Source organism: Lepidothrix coronata, unplaced genomic scaffold (genome assembly GCF_001604755.1).
Source record: "Lepidothrix coronata isolate B3197 unplaced genomic scaffold, Lepidothrix_coronata-1.0 Scaffold91, whole genome shotgun sequence".
NCBI lineage: Eukaryota > Metazoa > Chordata > Aves > Passeriformes > Pipridae > Lepidothrix > Lepidothrix coronata.
In genome coordinates, this window is record NW_016690271.1 from 1,075,626 (window position 1) to 1,090,420 (window position 14,795).

General features: G+C 49.8%; 1 protein-coding gene across 1 annotated transcript in view; it reads left to right on the forward strand.

Annotated features, from left to right (window-relative positions):
* The first annotated feature begins 6,467 nt into the window (after positions 1–6,467).
* The window catches only part of RPH3AL (rabphilin 3A-like (without C2 domains)), a 39,795-nt gene continuing 31,467 nt past the window's right edge, over positions 6,468–14,795 (forward strand). The window contains exons 1-2 of the mRNA XM_017821705.1: positions 6,468–6,552; positions 13,931–14,042. Coding sequence (XP_017677194.1) covers positions 13,966–14,042 — 77 coding nt within the window. The 5' untranslated portion in view covers positions 6,468–6,552; positions 13,931–13,965. The remainder of the gene's footprint in view (positions 6,553–13,930; positions 14,043–14,795) is intronic.

Below are 14,795 nucleotides of genomic sequence, written 5' to 3' on the forward strand. Positions count from 1 at the left end.
TTCCTTAGCGTGGCCTGGGCTGTTTTCCTCGAGTATTGTCATAACACTCTGTATGAAAGTTCCTTTACTATGAGAATTTGAAGTAGGGAAGTAAAAGGCAGAAGGCAGCTGACTGCTGGAATTATTTTTAATTCATATTGTCCAAATGGGCTTCTAGTTGCTACCTAGATATGCCAAGGATAACCCTGTTATGGATGTGCTCCATTTTTCTTGTGCATCTGTTGTGCTTCTCCACAACATCGCATCTGAGGGTCTGATACAATGAATTTTTATTAAAAAGTGGAACACTGCATCTAACAACTGGATCACAAGCCAGGAGGAGAGGGCTGGATTCCCATCCCGACTTTGCAGCTTGCTCAGTCTTGAGTAAGGTAAGTCCATGTGCCTGCAAATCATTTCAGCCTCCAGACAAGGTGTCTGGTCCCTCAGCTGCCCACAAACCAGCAATGGACAACGGGAATACCTGGAAACAATGGGAATACCTGGAAAGCCCAAGTGTAATGCAGTGAGTATTATTTTGAAATAAACTAACAGCAGTAACTAGAGATACTCCAGGACAAGCAGGCAGCGTGGAAAGGAGCACTTTTAATTGCTGGGAGCAATCTGAGTTGCACCCCTATTTTAACGAACAGGTTGGTTTGTTTCTACAATATAAATGATGTAGACAGTGAGTGGTCAGTACGAAGCTACTGGAGGCATTGAGATTTTTGGGTGGCACCACTGGTGCAGCTCAGAGGCTGTGCCAGCTCGTTCAGGACCAGTTCACACTCACTTTTCCGGAGAATAACTGCAGCAATCTTCCGTACCTGCTGTGTGATGGCTGGGATGGAGCGATGGGGAATGCCTGGCAGCTGGGCAGGGCTCAGCAGGGTGGATACACAACTCCTACCATTTCCTTCTGTTCACCTCACAGACACTCAGCCTTTCCTCCTCTGCTTCGGGATCCTCAGGAATCCCCTCCCATCAAAGGCTTTCACTAAGCTGAGCTGAAAGACCTTCCTCTGCTTGACTAGAATCCAAAATGGTGGAAGTTGATGCCACGACCTTTGTTATTTCTGCATCTCCCTGATTCTCCTCTGCAGTACCTTGGGCTGAGTCAGGGTTCCTCCTGGGACTTGGGATTTTAAGCACTGGAGGGGAGTGGGCCCGCTGCTTTCTGCTTTTTTTATCTGTTAAAGTGATAAATGCTGTTAGCAAAACTGTAAGCAGTGCCTCTGAGGCTCTCCTGCTTATTTCATAAAAAGAATGATGAGAAAACTGCTTGCTGTGCCTTCATGTGGCCATTAATAAGAAACCAAATCTACAGGAAAATATTAATGGCCCAAAAATCTTATTTTAAGTGGGAAATATATATTTTTCCAATTGGCTAACTTAGCGATTCTCACACCTGTAAAATGTATTTATGGAGGCTGTTAATGCATTAATAGCACTTCTGCAATGGCATCAAGTTCACTGGGCTTGCCTGACTCTATTTAGGCAGGAAATTGATTCTTAGTTGTTGGGGATTTTTTTAAGCTGTTATCCATTAATGCAGCAAGCCATGTGATTTATATTTTTTTTTTAATAGTACAATTTCTGGAAACTCTCAGGCACCTTTTGTACTAAGATACTGGAAGTGAATGGAAGTATTCCTTAACATGGAAGGAATTACATGGAAATTAGCCTCCCCTCTCTGTAGTTTTAACAACCACTCACCCCCACTGATGGGAACTTAGAGCAGGGCCGTGACTCACGCCCCTGGAACGGTGAATATTTAAACAAATATAGTGTAGCTCACCAAAAGAAAACCACTAAATATTTACAGCATCCCAAATCTCAGGCAGTTTATGAAATTTCCTACTTCCTGACAGATGCCTTATGCCTCCTACTGCTTATGCGGTGTAGTTACACGCACTCAGTATTTTTTTATAGATTTGTAGCTACATGTGAAACTATGTGTATGAACGGGCTACGGGTTCAGTAAAAGGTTTTAAAGAACCATCTGTGGTTTCCTGGGAAGGGCTGTTTTTTTTCTCTCCAGCTCACCTGCCCTCATGGTGGTGGTGGTGGTGCTTCCTTGTGGTGGCTTTTTTCTCCATGGTGGCTTCGTGCCAGCCCCGGGTGGTGGAGGGGGTCCTGGGCAGCCCCTTGCCCTCCACTGCCTGCCCACACCACTCTCCTGCCCACAGGGACCTGCAGCCACCCTGGCATGGCCTCCCAGAGCTGACATCAAGCCTGGAATGCAGCAGGGGAAGGGAGGTCCGTAGCCCTGGCACGGCCTGTCTGTGACCCCTCTCCATCTTCCTTCCCCTCAGTGCCCTCCCCCTCCACCTCTCCTCAGGTTCTGCCCTTCCATCTTCCCCCTACCTCAGTGCCTTCTTCCTCCACCTCCTTCCCACACCTTTCCCTTCCACCTCACCTTTTCCCTTCACCTCTCCTACTGCCGGGTACATGAGAACCAGTTCCTGAGGCAGCAACAGCTCTCCCGAGGTTTTTGGGGCTGGTGCACCCTCAGGCCTCCTGCCCTTGCTGTGTGTGGTGGTGGGAAGTGCTGCAACACCCTCACAGTGAGGGAGCACATCTCCTTCAGAGGTGAACCCGGACGAAAACCACGGGAGCTCCAGGAACCGCTGCTGAAGCAACGCTCCTCTTATTTGTCATTCTCTCCCTGGGAATAATACGTGGTTTAATCCTCTTTGGGTGTTTTCTTGCCCTCCCTGCCTCTTCCCTTCTCTCCTTCTCATCTATTTAGACGTGAAGCTTGGCAGGCGCTGGCGGTTGCATTCGGACAGGTTATGATGGAATCAGGCTCCCACAGGCTGCTCCCATGGCTGATCCCGCTCCGACTGTCGCTAATGGTCTGATTCCATGGCATCAGCAGCAGGGGTTCTCACTGATGGTTGTTGCTGATGCTGTACTGCAGCCAGAAGGTCCCCCAAAGCCTGCATGTGGATAAAAGGGATGGTGACACAGGGCAAAAGACAAGGAAAACGACAACGGCAGTGATGGGATGTAAATAATTCATCCAGACTGAGAAGTGAGTGGGATATTTTTGGAGAACAGCTGAGGGAAGGGGATTACTTGTTGTTAATGACAAGTGGGGGTTGTCATTAATTTTATTATGATAAAACCTGACTTGCCAGCCAAAATTAGAGCCCGGTGGGAGTGGCTGAGCTACACACAAAGAAAACATTCTGACAGCTCCTCACTGGAATAGCAGGATGGATAGGAACGATGTTCTCCTGGTTAACCTGCCCTTTCTGCTGCTGCAGGAGGCCGGGAGGATGCTGGGTTGTGAGGTGCCCCTGGCAGCAGATAATGTTGTTCTGAAAGGGCATCACCCCCAGGCAAATCTTGGTGCACTTTTCGACTTCAAATGCAACTACACTGAGAAATTCCTCTAGATTTCCCCATGGAACCAGTTTATTCCCAAATGTGCATCATGTTCCTGTGCCACAGAGGCATGGAAGCCATGTATAGACTTACCACTTGGGCTACTAGAGGAAGTCTTGTGAAGTGGTACTGTGGATGCTGTAGGCTTAACACGAACAAGGAAAGGGGAATTACACCTGAGCCTTGCCCTTGCAAGGGAAATGTGATCAGAATTTGGAATTATTCTTTAAAACAGGTCAAAATAAGCAACCTAATTTGCTATGAAGCATCAGTATTCTTTCAACGCTTGCTTTGTCTTGTATCCTTGAGCAGGTGTGCCTCACAGACAAGATTTTTTTGGTTCAGATTAGGGACAGAATCATTGACATTTTTATTAAGGAATGGTAATTAGATGGGCGAATACAAATTGAATCAGAGGATTGCAATCAGAGTAACAGCTTGGAGAAAATCCCTGGCCTTCTTGCTGTGAACTGTGAAGCAGCTAGACTGAGCTGGAGCAGTCAGGGGGATGGGGAAGCAGTGCCAAACAGCCCTGGCTGAGGCAGATCCTCCCCAGTTGTCAGCCCGTGTCCCTGGAAAATGGTCATTCGGAGATAAGCAGAGGGCCAGTTTGGCCTTTGGTTCCTCTGTGTGTTTAAAATAGCTCATAATTAATATTATTTGAGTATTAAAATGCTAATTGTCCACCTGGAACCCATGTGCAAATGCTTAATAGAGGATGAGAGCCCCCACCTGAAGTACCCTGTGATAAACCAGAGATTACAGCCAAGCTGTGGGAATCAGCTCAGCAGGACATCTTAGTTCTGACATGGCAGAGAATGGGAGCCCAGACCCTGCTTATGAGCCCAGTGTCCAAACTGGGAATAATTTCCAGGATTGTTACACTTTGGATCCTTTTGGTGTACAGTAGGGCTGCTTTTAAACACCTGCAGTTCTTCTGAGGGACAACTTCACACCCACGAGTTTAGCAACTCTCCAGAAAAGGTGATTTTTTTTAATTTTCCATCTTTGGAAGGATGTGCCGGTCCGAGGGTGACACAGGAGGCTGTTCCTGGTGTGCCAGTGTGTGCTGAGAGAAGATGGGATCAGCTCAGGGCACCCACGGTGCCCCTGTCAGCAGCACTGGGAGGCCTGCAGGAGGAGGGGGAGAAGGTTGTTCTCTGTTACTGTCCTTGTCACATTTAAAACCTCAGGCAGCTGAGATCTGGTGAATAATTCAGTGAAACTCATCATCGATAAAAGAGTGGTTTTGAAGGGTCCTTCGGGTGGAATTGGAAGTGCTGAGAAATGAGTATATTAAAAATTGACTTTGTGCTATGAAAGATCAAACTTGTATTTAGCCTTTAAATATTTTTTAATGCAATGTCATATTTATTCTTTCTGACTCCAGTTACCAGGGCCCAGCCTTGCAGTCAGACTCTGAAGAATCTGTGGTTCTGTGAGGATCCTGACGAGCAAATTCAGCAGCAGAAGGGATGCAGGCTCTGAGATGTGTCATTTCCCTGCCAGTACAGGTGGTTAAATAAGGTAATTTATCTTTTTCCTGAAGTTGGCTGAACCGTGTGTTTAATTTATTTATATTATTGACTGTGGAGGAACTACCCTGGTGTGAAATGTCATCGTCAAGTGCTTTCTTCCACAGAAATCCAGGCTCTGTGTTCACGCAAACCGCTTCCTCTGATGTATTTTTCAACAGTTGCCTAAACCAAAAAGTAAAATATATGCTCAGACTTGAATTCCATTTAAGTGAAAGGTGACTGAGGGTCCCTCAGCTTCCCCTGAGGTCTGGTGGATGTCTGGAAACGATGGGGCTTGTAGGGCCTGCAGATTTCTCAAGAGCAGGCTCTGAACAGAGAGTGAAAACACAGGCTAAGGATTTATTTTCTCTTCCTTCCTCTTTTCCTCCTGTCACATGGCAAATTTACTTACAGCATCCACTGGACATTTAGACAGTAATGAGCCTGAATTTCTGTGTTCTCGGGCTTGTGCAAAGGACTAATTGTGTTCCTGTGACTTTCTGTTGACTCACTACATGATCCCAGGTTGTCTCTTCACAAGACCAAATTTTGCTGCTGTTACCAGCAAATCTTATTGGGATCACTCAGCAGATTTGGACCCTTCAGTTTTAAAATTCCAAGCTCTCTATGGCTGTCCTGGGGCTGACTTGGCAGGTCACCTTTTGTTCTTGGTTTGAACATTTTTTTCTTACCCCTGAAAAGTTAATTTTTGTACTGAGCTTCCATTTTTCTGTGATTTGTTTGTTTGTTTCTTAAGGTTTGGGGTTTGTTTGTTTGTTTGTTTGTTTAACTTCGAGGTTTTGAGTTTGGGGGTTTTTGTTAGGGTTTTATGGTTTTTAGAAGGTTTGTTTTGTTTGGGTAGGTTTGTGTTTGGAGGTTTTGGTTGGTTGGATTTTTTGTTTGGTTGGAGGTTGTTTCACTTGTTTCTGTTTTGAGGGTGGGGTTTCTTGGTATTGTTTTGGAGAATTCCTTGTTTGGGGTTTCTTCGGGTTTGTTTTGGTACGGCCTTTCCTTGTTTATAGTTTGGTGCTTTTTTCCCCGTGGGTGTTATGGGACACACATGTGGCAGTGCCCGCTGCCCTGCTCTGCTCCCAGCACAAATCTGGCTGTGCCCACAACCCCTCCAGCCTCTCCCAGCGCACATCTGGCTGTGCCTGTATCCCCGCCGCCCCTTCTCGGCGCACATCTGGAGGTGCCCAGAGCCCCACACAGGTCCCGGTGCACAGCTGGTGTGCCCACATCCCCACTCCCAATGCACATCTGGCTGTGCCCACATCCCCTCCGGCCGCTCCCAGCACACACACATCTGTGCCTGCACCCCCGCTCCTCTCCCGGCGCACCTCCGGCGGTGCCCGGGGCCCCGCACAGGTCCCGGCGCACATCTGGCTGTGCCTGAACCCCCTCCGGCCGGACCCAGCCGCACATCTGTCCGTGCTCCCGGCGCGCCTCTGGCGCTGCCCGCATCCCCTCCGGCCGCTCCCAGCACACACACACATCCATCCGTGCCCGCAGCCCCCGTCGGGGCCGGTCGGTGGCCGCCAGGGGACGCGCGGGGGGCGGGCGGGGGCGGTGCGGGAGCGCTCCGGGTTCGCTCCGTTTCCGCCTCGTCCCGCCGGGGCAGCGGCGGCTCCGCGGAGCGGCCGCGACCGAGGCCCGAGCTCAGGTGGGTGCGCGGGGGGAGCCGCGCCGGGGACCGGGCGGGGCGGCTCGGCTCAGCTGAGCTTACTTTAGCTTAGCTTAGTTTAGGCTCGGCTCGGCTGGGCGCGGCTCTGCCGGGGCCTCACGGGCGCTCCGGGCGGAGTTTGAGCAGAGTTTCAGGGCTCGGTCCCTACCGGCTGCCAGGTACGTGTCACACCAAGGAAAGGGCCGTGCCCGTGGGTTCGGGTGGGCTGGGACCGGGGAGCTTTGAGGAGGGGCCTGGGCACTCAGAGCCGGCGCTCTACAGGTGGGAAAGTCTCTGTGAGAGGAGGAACAGCGGAGTGAGCTGATCGCCTGGATGTGCCCTGTGCAGCCTGCTCCGGAGGTTGGGTGATCTCCAGAGGTCCCCTCCCACCCCAGCCGTTCTGTGAATTCAGGTGGAATTCAGCCCCCTGAAGGGGACTGACTGTAAGTGGCAAAGGTCTGGAGGGAAACAAGCCCGAAGTGGGAGGCTGAAAGCGACGTGCTCCATGGAAAAAATTATCAGCCAGGTCTGTTGGGCTCCCGCGTGTCGGGGACAGCCACGTGCACCTGATGCAGGATGGACTGCTGTGGTTCTTAGGCACTCTGGCACAGGGTGGTGGTGCTGTTGTATGTGCCCACCTCAGAGTTTTTGGTTTGCTTCAGGTTGAGTCAGGTACTCTCCAGGGCCTGGTCAAAGTCCATGACTTTTCTTTTTGCTTGTACCAACAAAGGGTGATAAAGGTCTTTGAAGTGGCCGTGCTTGTGTTGTTCAAAAGCTTCCTAGGATGCCTAAAACCAGTACTGTACCTTAAGGATGCTGAGAAAGGCTATTTCATCCTCCACATGTGTTGGCAGGCCTGTGGCTCAGAGCTGTGCTGGACAGGGAGTTTTTGGCAAGGTCTGGGGTCAGGCTGCTCAGCAGAGTTCCTCCACTGGCCCTGAGCTGTGCTTTTCCTGCTTCACTTGAGGTTACCTGTGGAACAGGCTGGCATGTGGTTCTTCTGCAAGGGATTCCTTGACAAACACGGGCCAGTGGTTCCCTACTGTGTCCAATTTTTTCTAAGAAACCTGATGCTTCTCTGGAGGCTGGGAGGTGCGGATTGCACACGCCAACCCTCAGCTAAGGCCTCCTGAGCTTTTTAGCATATCAGAATAGTGAAATGAGTTTCTCTAATTGGCCATTTAGATGCTAATTTGCTTCTCCCAGGCCTACACCAGATCAACCTGCCCCAGCAGGTTGTCAGAAAGAGCCTGCTGTCTTCATGAATTATTCACTTTGCATAACGCACCTGCCTGGCTGGGGATCAGGAGGAAATAAGTCCAAAGTCTGATAAATAAAGATACACCTTGGCAGGTGGAACAGTGCTGGCTTTTCTCCCCAGCATCATAGGGTGCTGGGGCGCTGAAGACTGATTTTCTTGGGCAAGAAACGGTTTTTTTATAGCTTACCATATATCAAGTAGCCACACTAACAAGTGCCTCTCATTAATAAAGGGTTGTTGGTAGTGTATGTTGGCTTTCCTGTAGAGTTGATTTTATCTTCCCACTTGTAGGACTGGCAGGGACCTCCAGGGCATTGTATTTTATAAACTCTTTATAAGCTCCATCCTAAAAGCAGTTAGGCTTCTTGTCACTGCTGCCAGGATTGGGAAGCAGCTCTGGTGTATGGAAACATTCTTTGTTTTCCTCTCAAACCTCATCCTTACTTGCTCCTTTGCCAGCTTGGCCTTATGTGATAACGACACCTCTCAGTTGCTGTGTGCTGCAGCCAGTTGGTGTTTAATTTGGTCTGGGCCAACCAGAATTGACTGAATGAGGCTTTGAATGAGGTTCTGCCTGTTTTGCTGGCGCTGATGCTGCTTAGATTGAGCTTTCATGGTGAGACAGACTGGAAAAAGTCTGTCTGATTGGGTTCTTAAGTTGTTGTCCCAAAGCTTGCCAAGGCTTTGTGGTGTTTATTTGGACATTGTGTTTTGGCCCAAGCCACAGAGCTGCGAGTCAAGTCTGATCGTGTTGGATTCTTTGTGTCTCTTGGCTCTCCCTCGGCTGCTGAGGGTTTGTGCTGCTGTGAGGACTTGTAAGGAGTGACAAAAGGCTGTTCCTCAGCTGTGCCCCTGTGCCTGGGTGTCTCCCTGCCTGAGAGAGGGGAGCAGGAGATGATGGGGATCACCTGGCTCCACTCTTGTGCTTCCTGCCTGCTTAGCCCTTATTAAAATCATTTTATAGCATTTTATTGATGCTTACAGAAGGCTCCTGTGCCACTGAAGGGGCTGACAAACTGCTAGATGTAAGTGTGAACGGGCAGTTCAAAGCGGGTTGTGTGTGAGAAAAACTTCTATAAAGCCCTGATTCAGCCAGCACTTGTACAGCCACAGTTACTGCCCTGCTCTGGCTCTGAGACTTGGCCAGATCTTCAAAGTCAAGTGCGTGTCTTCTGCCACGTTTCGACAGCCCCGAGGGTTATTCTGTCGCTTCAAAACAGCCGTGTGCTTTGAAATACAACCGTGGCACTGGGATCTTTAAATCATGAGGGGAAGACTTGCGTCTGGAGTAAATGGCCTTTCCCTGCCTGCTCGCCCTTGTCTCCCCGGTGTCTGGGAGGAAAAGGGACGGGCCGGTGGGCGGGAGGCAGGGGCTGGGTTAACCTTATCAATCTCCGCCAGTCATTTATCCTCTGTCATAGCAACACGAGCAAACACTCACTTAGTTGCTAAGGTTTCCCGGGGATAATGGGGTCTGGTGAGCAGAGCAGAGAGTAATTACACTGCTTCTTTGAGGGAGCAGCCGCTAAAAGGAAAAACAGCCCAGCAGGTACCTGATGCAAACTGGGAGTCCTGGGGGAGGTGACGCCCTGGAAGCAGGCGGGTTAATTACACCGGCACAGCACGCCTTGGGAACTGGGGACTTGTCCCTGGCCAACTGTTTAATTTTGATTTTTTTTAAATGAAGTATTTAAAAAAAAATTGCCTAATTAATTTCCTATGCAAACAAATTAATACAGACACGCGCTGCTCAGCTGAAATAAGCAGGCAAATGAAAGCTGACTGGAGAGCTCTTCACGGGCCTGGGTAGGATATTTTTGTATTTGCAGGGCTCTGAGGAATTAATGCTTCGTGGGCACCTGTAATCAGCCCAGCTGCAGGAGGGCTGGGGCAGGCTGTGCTGTCGCTGTGTGGGGAGGTGTTTCTGCTGCAGCGACTGCCTCAATGTCGACAGGACCCTCCAGTTTTAACTTTGGTGTAGTCAAGGTAAAGTCAAAATGTGTTCGAGGTGGAGGAGCAGGGAAGGGACTTGGTGTAGCGAGATGGTGCTAAAAGTACACGAGCTGAAAAAGCAAGCTGATAAATTTGGGATAGAAAAACGTTAGGGGTGTTAAATACAGAGCTGCAACCTGGCTCACAGAGTGCATGATCCAGGAATCTCTGGAGGCTGAGAGGGTATTCTGGATAAGTATTGCTGTGTTGTGCTCTACTCTTACACTCTTCTTGAAGCCTCTGCTCTTGGAAGTGGTCAGATAGCAGGTACTGTGCTCACTGTACCTTTGGCATGACCTGCTGTGACTGTGTTCTGTCACTGAGGTAAAGATACATGATGTTCACGTTGCTGTTTTGCTGAGGAAAATGGTCTTCTTTCGCAGGAGAGCCTGAAATTCTTTGAAGAGCATCAGTTCAAAGGGCTGTGTCTGCCTGCCCTCGTTCCCTTTGCTCAGACCTCACTGGAAGACTTTTCCCTCCCAGACTGAAGTCATGTTCTCAGATGCCCTGTTCTCTGGCTGAAGAGCACAAGTCTTATCGTGGGGAGAGCAGAAGCAGAGCTGCAGGCAGAGATGTGCTGGGTTTTGCATCCTCCAGGATGCTCCAGGCTCCACGTGAAGGGTTGGCTCAGTGCAGGGCAGAACTCCTTCCATGCAGAGCTCCCCTGTGCTTCTGTGCCCAGGGCAGCCAGGTGGACTCAGATTTAATGAGGTTTTGTTTCACATGACTTCCTCCATCATAGGAAAGGAACAAACAGGTGGAGTGCTTTTAAAGCAGGTCATAATATTGGTAAGAGCTCCCTTTTAATTCTGAATTCAAGTAAAAAGCAGAATCTTGGACTGGGAAGTTTTCTTTCTGTAACACTAAGTGCTTGTGCCACCCCTTTGTTCTGTAGGCAGTGTCCTGGCAGGTGGGCCAGGAGCTGTGGATTTCTCTTGCTCTCTCACTGGCTGCTTCTACCCTTCCTTAAGTCTGTTGAGAGGAGGACAGGGAGGGGATGGCTGGGTGAGGTAAGTGCTAAGTGGAGTATTTTTGAGAGAGAGTGCAAGAGACTGCAAGAGAGGGATATTTCCCCACAGCCCATGGAAAGGACTCCCCAGGCTGCTGTGGTTTTGCTATCTTGGTGTTTCTGATTCCACTGTACTTCTTGTCCTGTACAGAGATAAGAGGGAGGATGCTTCATCCCTTCCAGATGATGGAAACCACTCCTCTGGCATCATTCCCATGCCCATGAGAGATAGTCCTTTCCCTCCAGTCCTGCTTCTGCCCCAGCAGACTGTGTCCCATTCTTGTTTCCTTCTCTGAGATAGTTGTGTCACTCCCCACCAGGCTTTTTTTCAGAGGCCGAGGTGCAAAGCCAACTGCAGAGCCAGCTTAGATGAGAGGAAACAGCACATCCTGATGCCACCAGAAGAAAATACTCCTGTAAATATTTCAGGGAATAATCTCCCTGAAGACTGTTTTGGGATATGATGGCTCTTCAGGCAATGCTTTTTATTCCTCCTCTCTTTGCAGATGGTGCTCAGGGAATGGTGGAGAACAGAAAGCGTATGCTGAGTAACAAGAGGCAAAAGAGCATGACATTGCTTGTTTTTGTTCAGTCACGCTGAGCAAAGCTCACTGTGCTGTGAGGCTGGAGAATGCATTTAGGTCTCTCCTGAGAAAAATGCTCAGCTGATGTGCTCTGTTCTGACTCGCCTTCAGCTCTGTTAGAGCAGATAAAGCTCTGCTGAGGAGGGGCAGATGTTTTCAGCACAGCTTTCCGCCCTGAAAGCTCAGCTGCTGGCAAAGCAAACTCCCCTGCCCTGGCTGTGATGTGGGGCTCGTCTCCAGCTCCAGCTTTTATGCTAAACATCCATCCCAGAGGCACCGAGTGCCGCTCACGGTGTGTGCACTGAGCCTCGCCAGTGGACGCAGAGTGTGGGCTGTGCTATTCCTCAGGTGTGCCCGAGTGGGAGGGAGGAATACGTGGTGCAGCTGAAGAGTAATTTAATATATGCATATGTGTGGGGGGCTACATGTGCATATAATCCTGTAACCACACATCACAGGCTTAGAAAATCTCTGGAAAATCCCAGGTCAGCCATTCTGTGTGAAATTGTAGCTTCTCTGTTCTTCTAACCCTGCCCCGGGGGCGGGAGCTGCTGTATTCTTTTGCTGCTCATGCTTGATTGCTCCCCTGTGTGTGAGCTGCTGGGGGATGTGTGTGGGGAAGGTGTTCTCTCCTCGCTTGAGATCGTGGAGAAGATGAAAAGAGCACGAGGTGTTCTGGGACCAAATGGAAATGCAAACGCACAGCATGTGTAGCGCTGAGCAGAGCGGGGAAAGCACTTGGTAAATTGAAGGTGCCAGGGTTCAAGGATTTCTTCACTTTCAAAAGTGATCACCTTAACTAATGTAGTAAAGGTTTAAAAAAGTGAAAGTGACACTTCTGTCTGTCCTTCCTGTCTCAACCCTCTTTCCTGCAGCTTCCTATCTCCTCCATGCTTCACTTTGCGCAGTTGCACAGTTCGGGTTGCACTTGTACAGTTTGAGTTGTGTTGAGCCCTCACCCTTTTTATAGATCTGTCCCTTTGCTCTGAAAGAAATCTGTGCTCCATGTGGAATTTTCCCTCTTTTCTCCTGCCTGTTGAAATCACTCAGTTTTCGGACTCTTTCCAAAAATCAGATGGTCAGAGAAGAAAGAACTGGTTCACTGTTAGTAACTGGTTTGGCTCTCAGGGCTGCCGTGGGGTTTGGCAAGAGGGAGCTGTCAGTTCTCTGACACAGGTTAGTGTTTCTGTGCTGGGGGTGAGCGTGGCATGTGTGGCACATGTAAGCTCAGCACAGGGAGGGGGAGGGATGGATGTGCACAAGCTGTGTGTGTGCCTGTGTAACAGGGCCAAGGCCATCAGCCTGTAGATGCCCCTGTGCATCTCCATGCAGAGAGCTCTGTGTGTCAGCAGCAGATAGCAAGGGTAGGTGCAGCACTGACCCACAGGCACTGCTTGGTAACTGTGCTGTGGGTTGAGACTGGAGCAAGTGTTTGCTCGGGAACTACGGCACAGTTGGCAGGGGATGCACCTTCCTGCCATTGTATCTTATTTCTGTTTGCCAGCATTAAACACGTTATCTCTGCCCAGCAGGTATGGTTTCAAAGCTGGCAAGTGTCTGTTCTGGGGAAGGTGAGTATTAATACCTGGAAATTTATGCATTAGGGCTTGTGAGACACTCGCTCTGCCGGAGACCAAAGCCAGCTGGTTAAAAGCTTGGTACATCAAGTCTAGTTGTGCATCCACTGAAATCTTTTGGCTGTGCCGGTCCCCTGGTGCTTTCCGTTCACCCAGGCTGCCGTGGTAGGACTCACAAGTGCTTAGCTGCAGAGTTTCTTTGGGAATGTTTCTCCCATGAGCACAGGGAGGTTGGCTCTTGCTGCCTTTACCGATCAGTTCAGTGAAACTGTCACTAAACACGAGGAATCACTGGTGTGACCGTGCCGGGGACAGGAGCCACAGCAGGAGATCTGCTGCAAGAGGTGCTGTCTTCAGCATCAGAGAATGCAAACAAGCTGCTGTTGTAGGCTGTAGTTATAAATATCAGGCTATTATGGAGGCAGTTTTAATGAACTAAATGACTTGCCACTATTCATGCTGATTGTAGCGTGGGTTTTTGTTTGTTACCCCATTAAGAGGTAAAAAAGAAAAAGGCAACTGTAGCTTCTTTATGTCCTTTTAGCATGGCTTTTTCTGTCAGAACTGCAGCATTGGGGCTCTGGAGGTGGGAAGGCAGGGATTATTCTTACAGACTACGCTTTTCTCTAGTTTGAAATGAAAAATCAGAACTGACAAAGAGTGTCTGGCTTTTTTTTGAGAGTACCATAAAATCTAAACTTCCAGCCTTGCCTTCAAGGTATTTCAAGATATTTATTAGCTTACATTTTATGAGGATGATGGTATGTTTTTATCGCTGTCTGTGGGTGAGAGTCTGTCTCCTTCCCCTCTGTGAGATGCCAGCAGATCACCTCCCTTTGGTTTGCTGGAAGAGTGGCCCTCTGGGGTGGTCAATGAGGCTCTGCCAAGTGCTGCCCTGTGCTTTCTCAGGGGTGGAATGACAGCTGTGCTCCGTGCTGATGTTTGCTTCTTCCAGGTGTGATCCCTGCCACTCCTGCCCAGCCTGGTGCCATGGCTGACATGATTTTCGGGAGCGGGACGGGCCAGTGGGTTTGCCCCAACGACCGGCAGCTGGCACTGCGAGCCAAGTGAGTCCTCGTCACCCTCCTCCTCTCCTTCCAGCCTCAGCTCTGCCCTGAATCCTTTCCTGGTGTCTGTGTGGAGCACTGGTCTGCTGTCCTGTCACACAGACCCTTCTGTACCCTGCCTGCTGGGACAGGAGCCTGCAAAGCTGGGGCTCAGGGCTGCCAGCCCGCCATGGAATGCGCAGTGTGGTGGGAGTCTGTCCCACCAGCCCTCCCCTGGCTGAAAGGAAGGGCCTGGAAGCAGGCTGGTATCTCTGCAGCACCCTAAATATATTTGATAGCATCCCCCAGCTGCCAGCAGCACTCTTTTGTTTTAGGAACTTGTCATTTGATCTCGTTTCCCCCTGAAGTTAAAATTGCTGCATAACCTAAAGAGGGAGATGAGTCAAGCACTAGAACTGCATTTCTTTCTTGGATGCTTTCCTTCTCTGGCAGCTGGTACCATGCCTCTGCTGCCACCTCTGCTCTTGCCTGAACCCCTGGGGTCATCCTGCTGCTGCAGAGTGTTGGAAAATAGGAGTGCACCCCATATTTTGGGGGGACTGCCTGGCTGTGAACAGTGCACACCACTGCCACTTCTCCAGCCTGCACCTGAAAGCCTCAGTAAGACAGTTGTGCCAGAGAGTGCCCTGCATTCTCTTAGCAGCCATAACTTTATCCAGTGACCTCTAAACCCCTCCTGAATGGTAATTAATTGAGCTGTGAAAGCTCCTGCCTGTCGCCAAGTGAGCCAAGGAGAAACATCAGCTGCTGTGT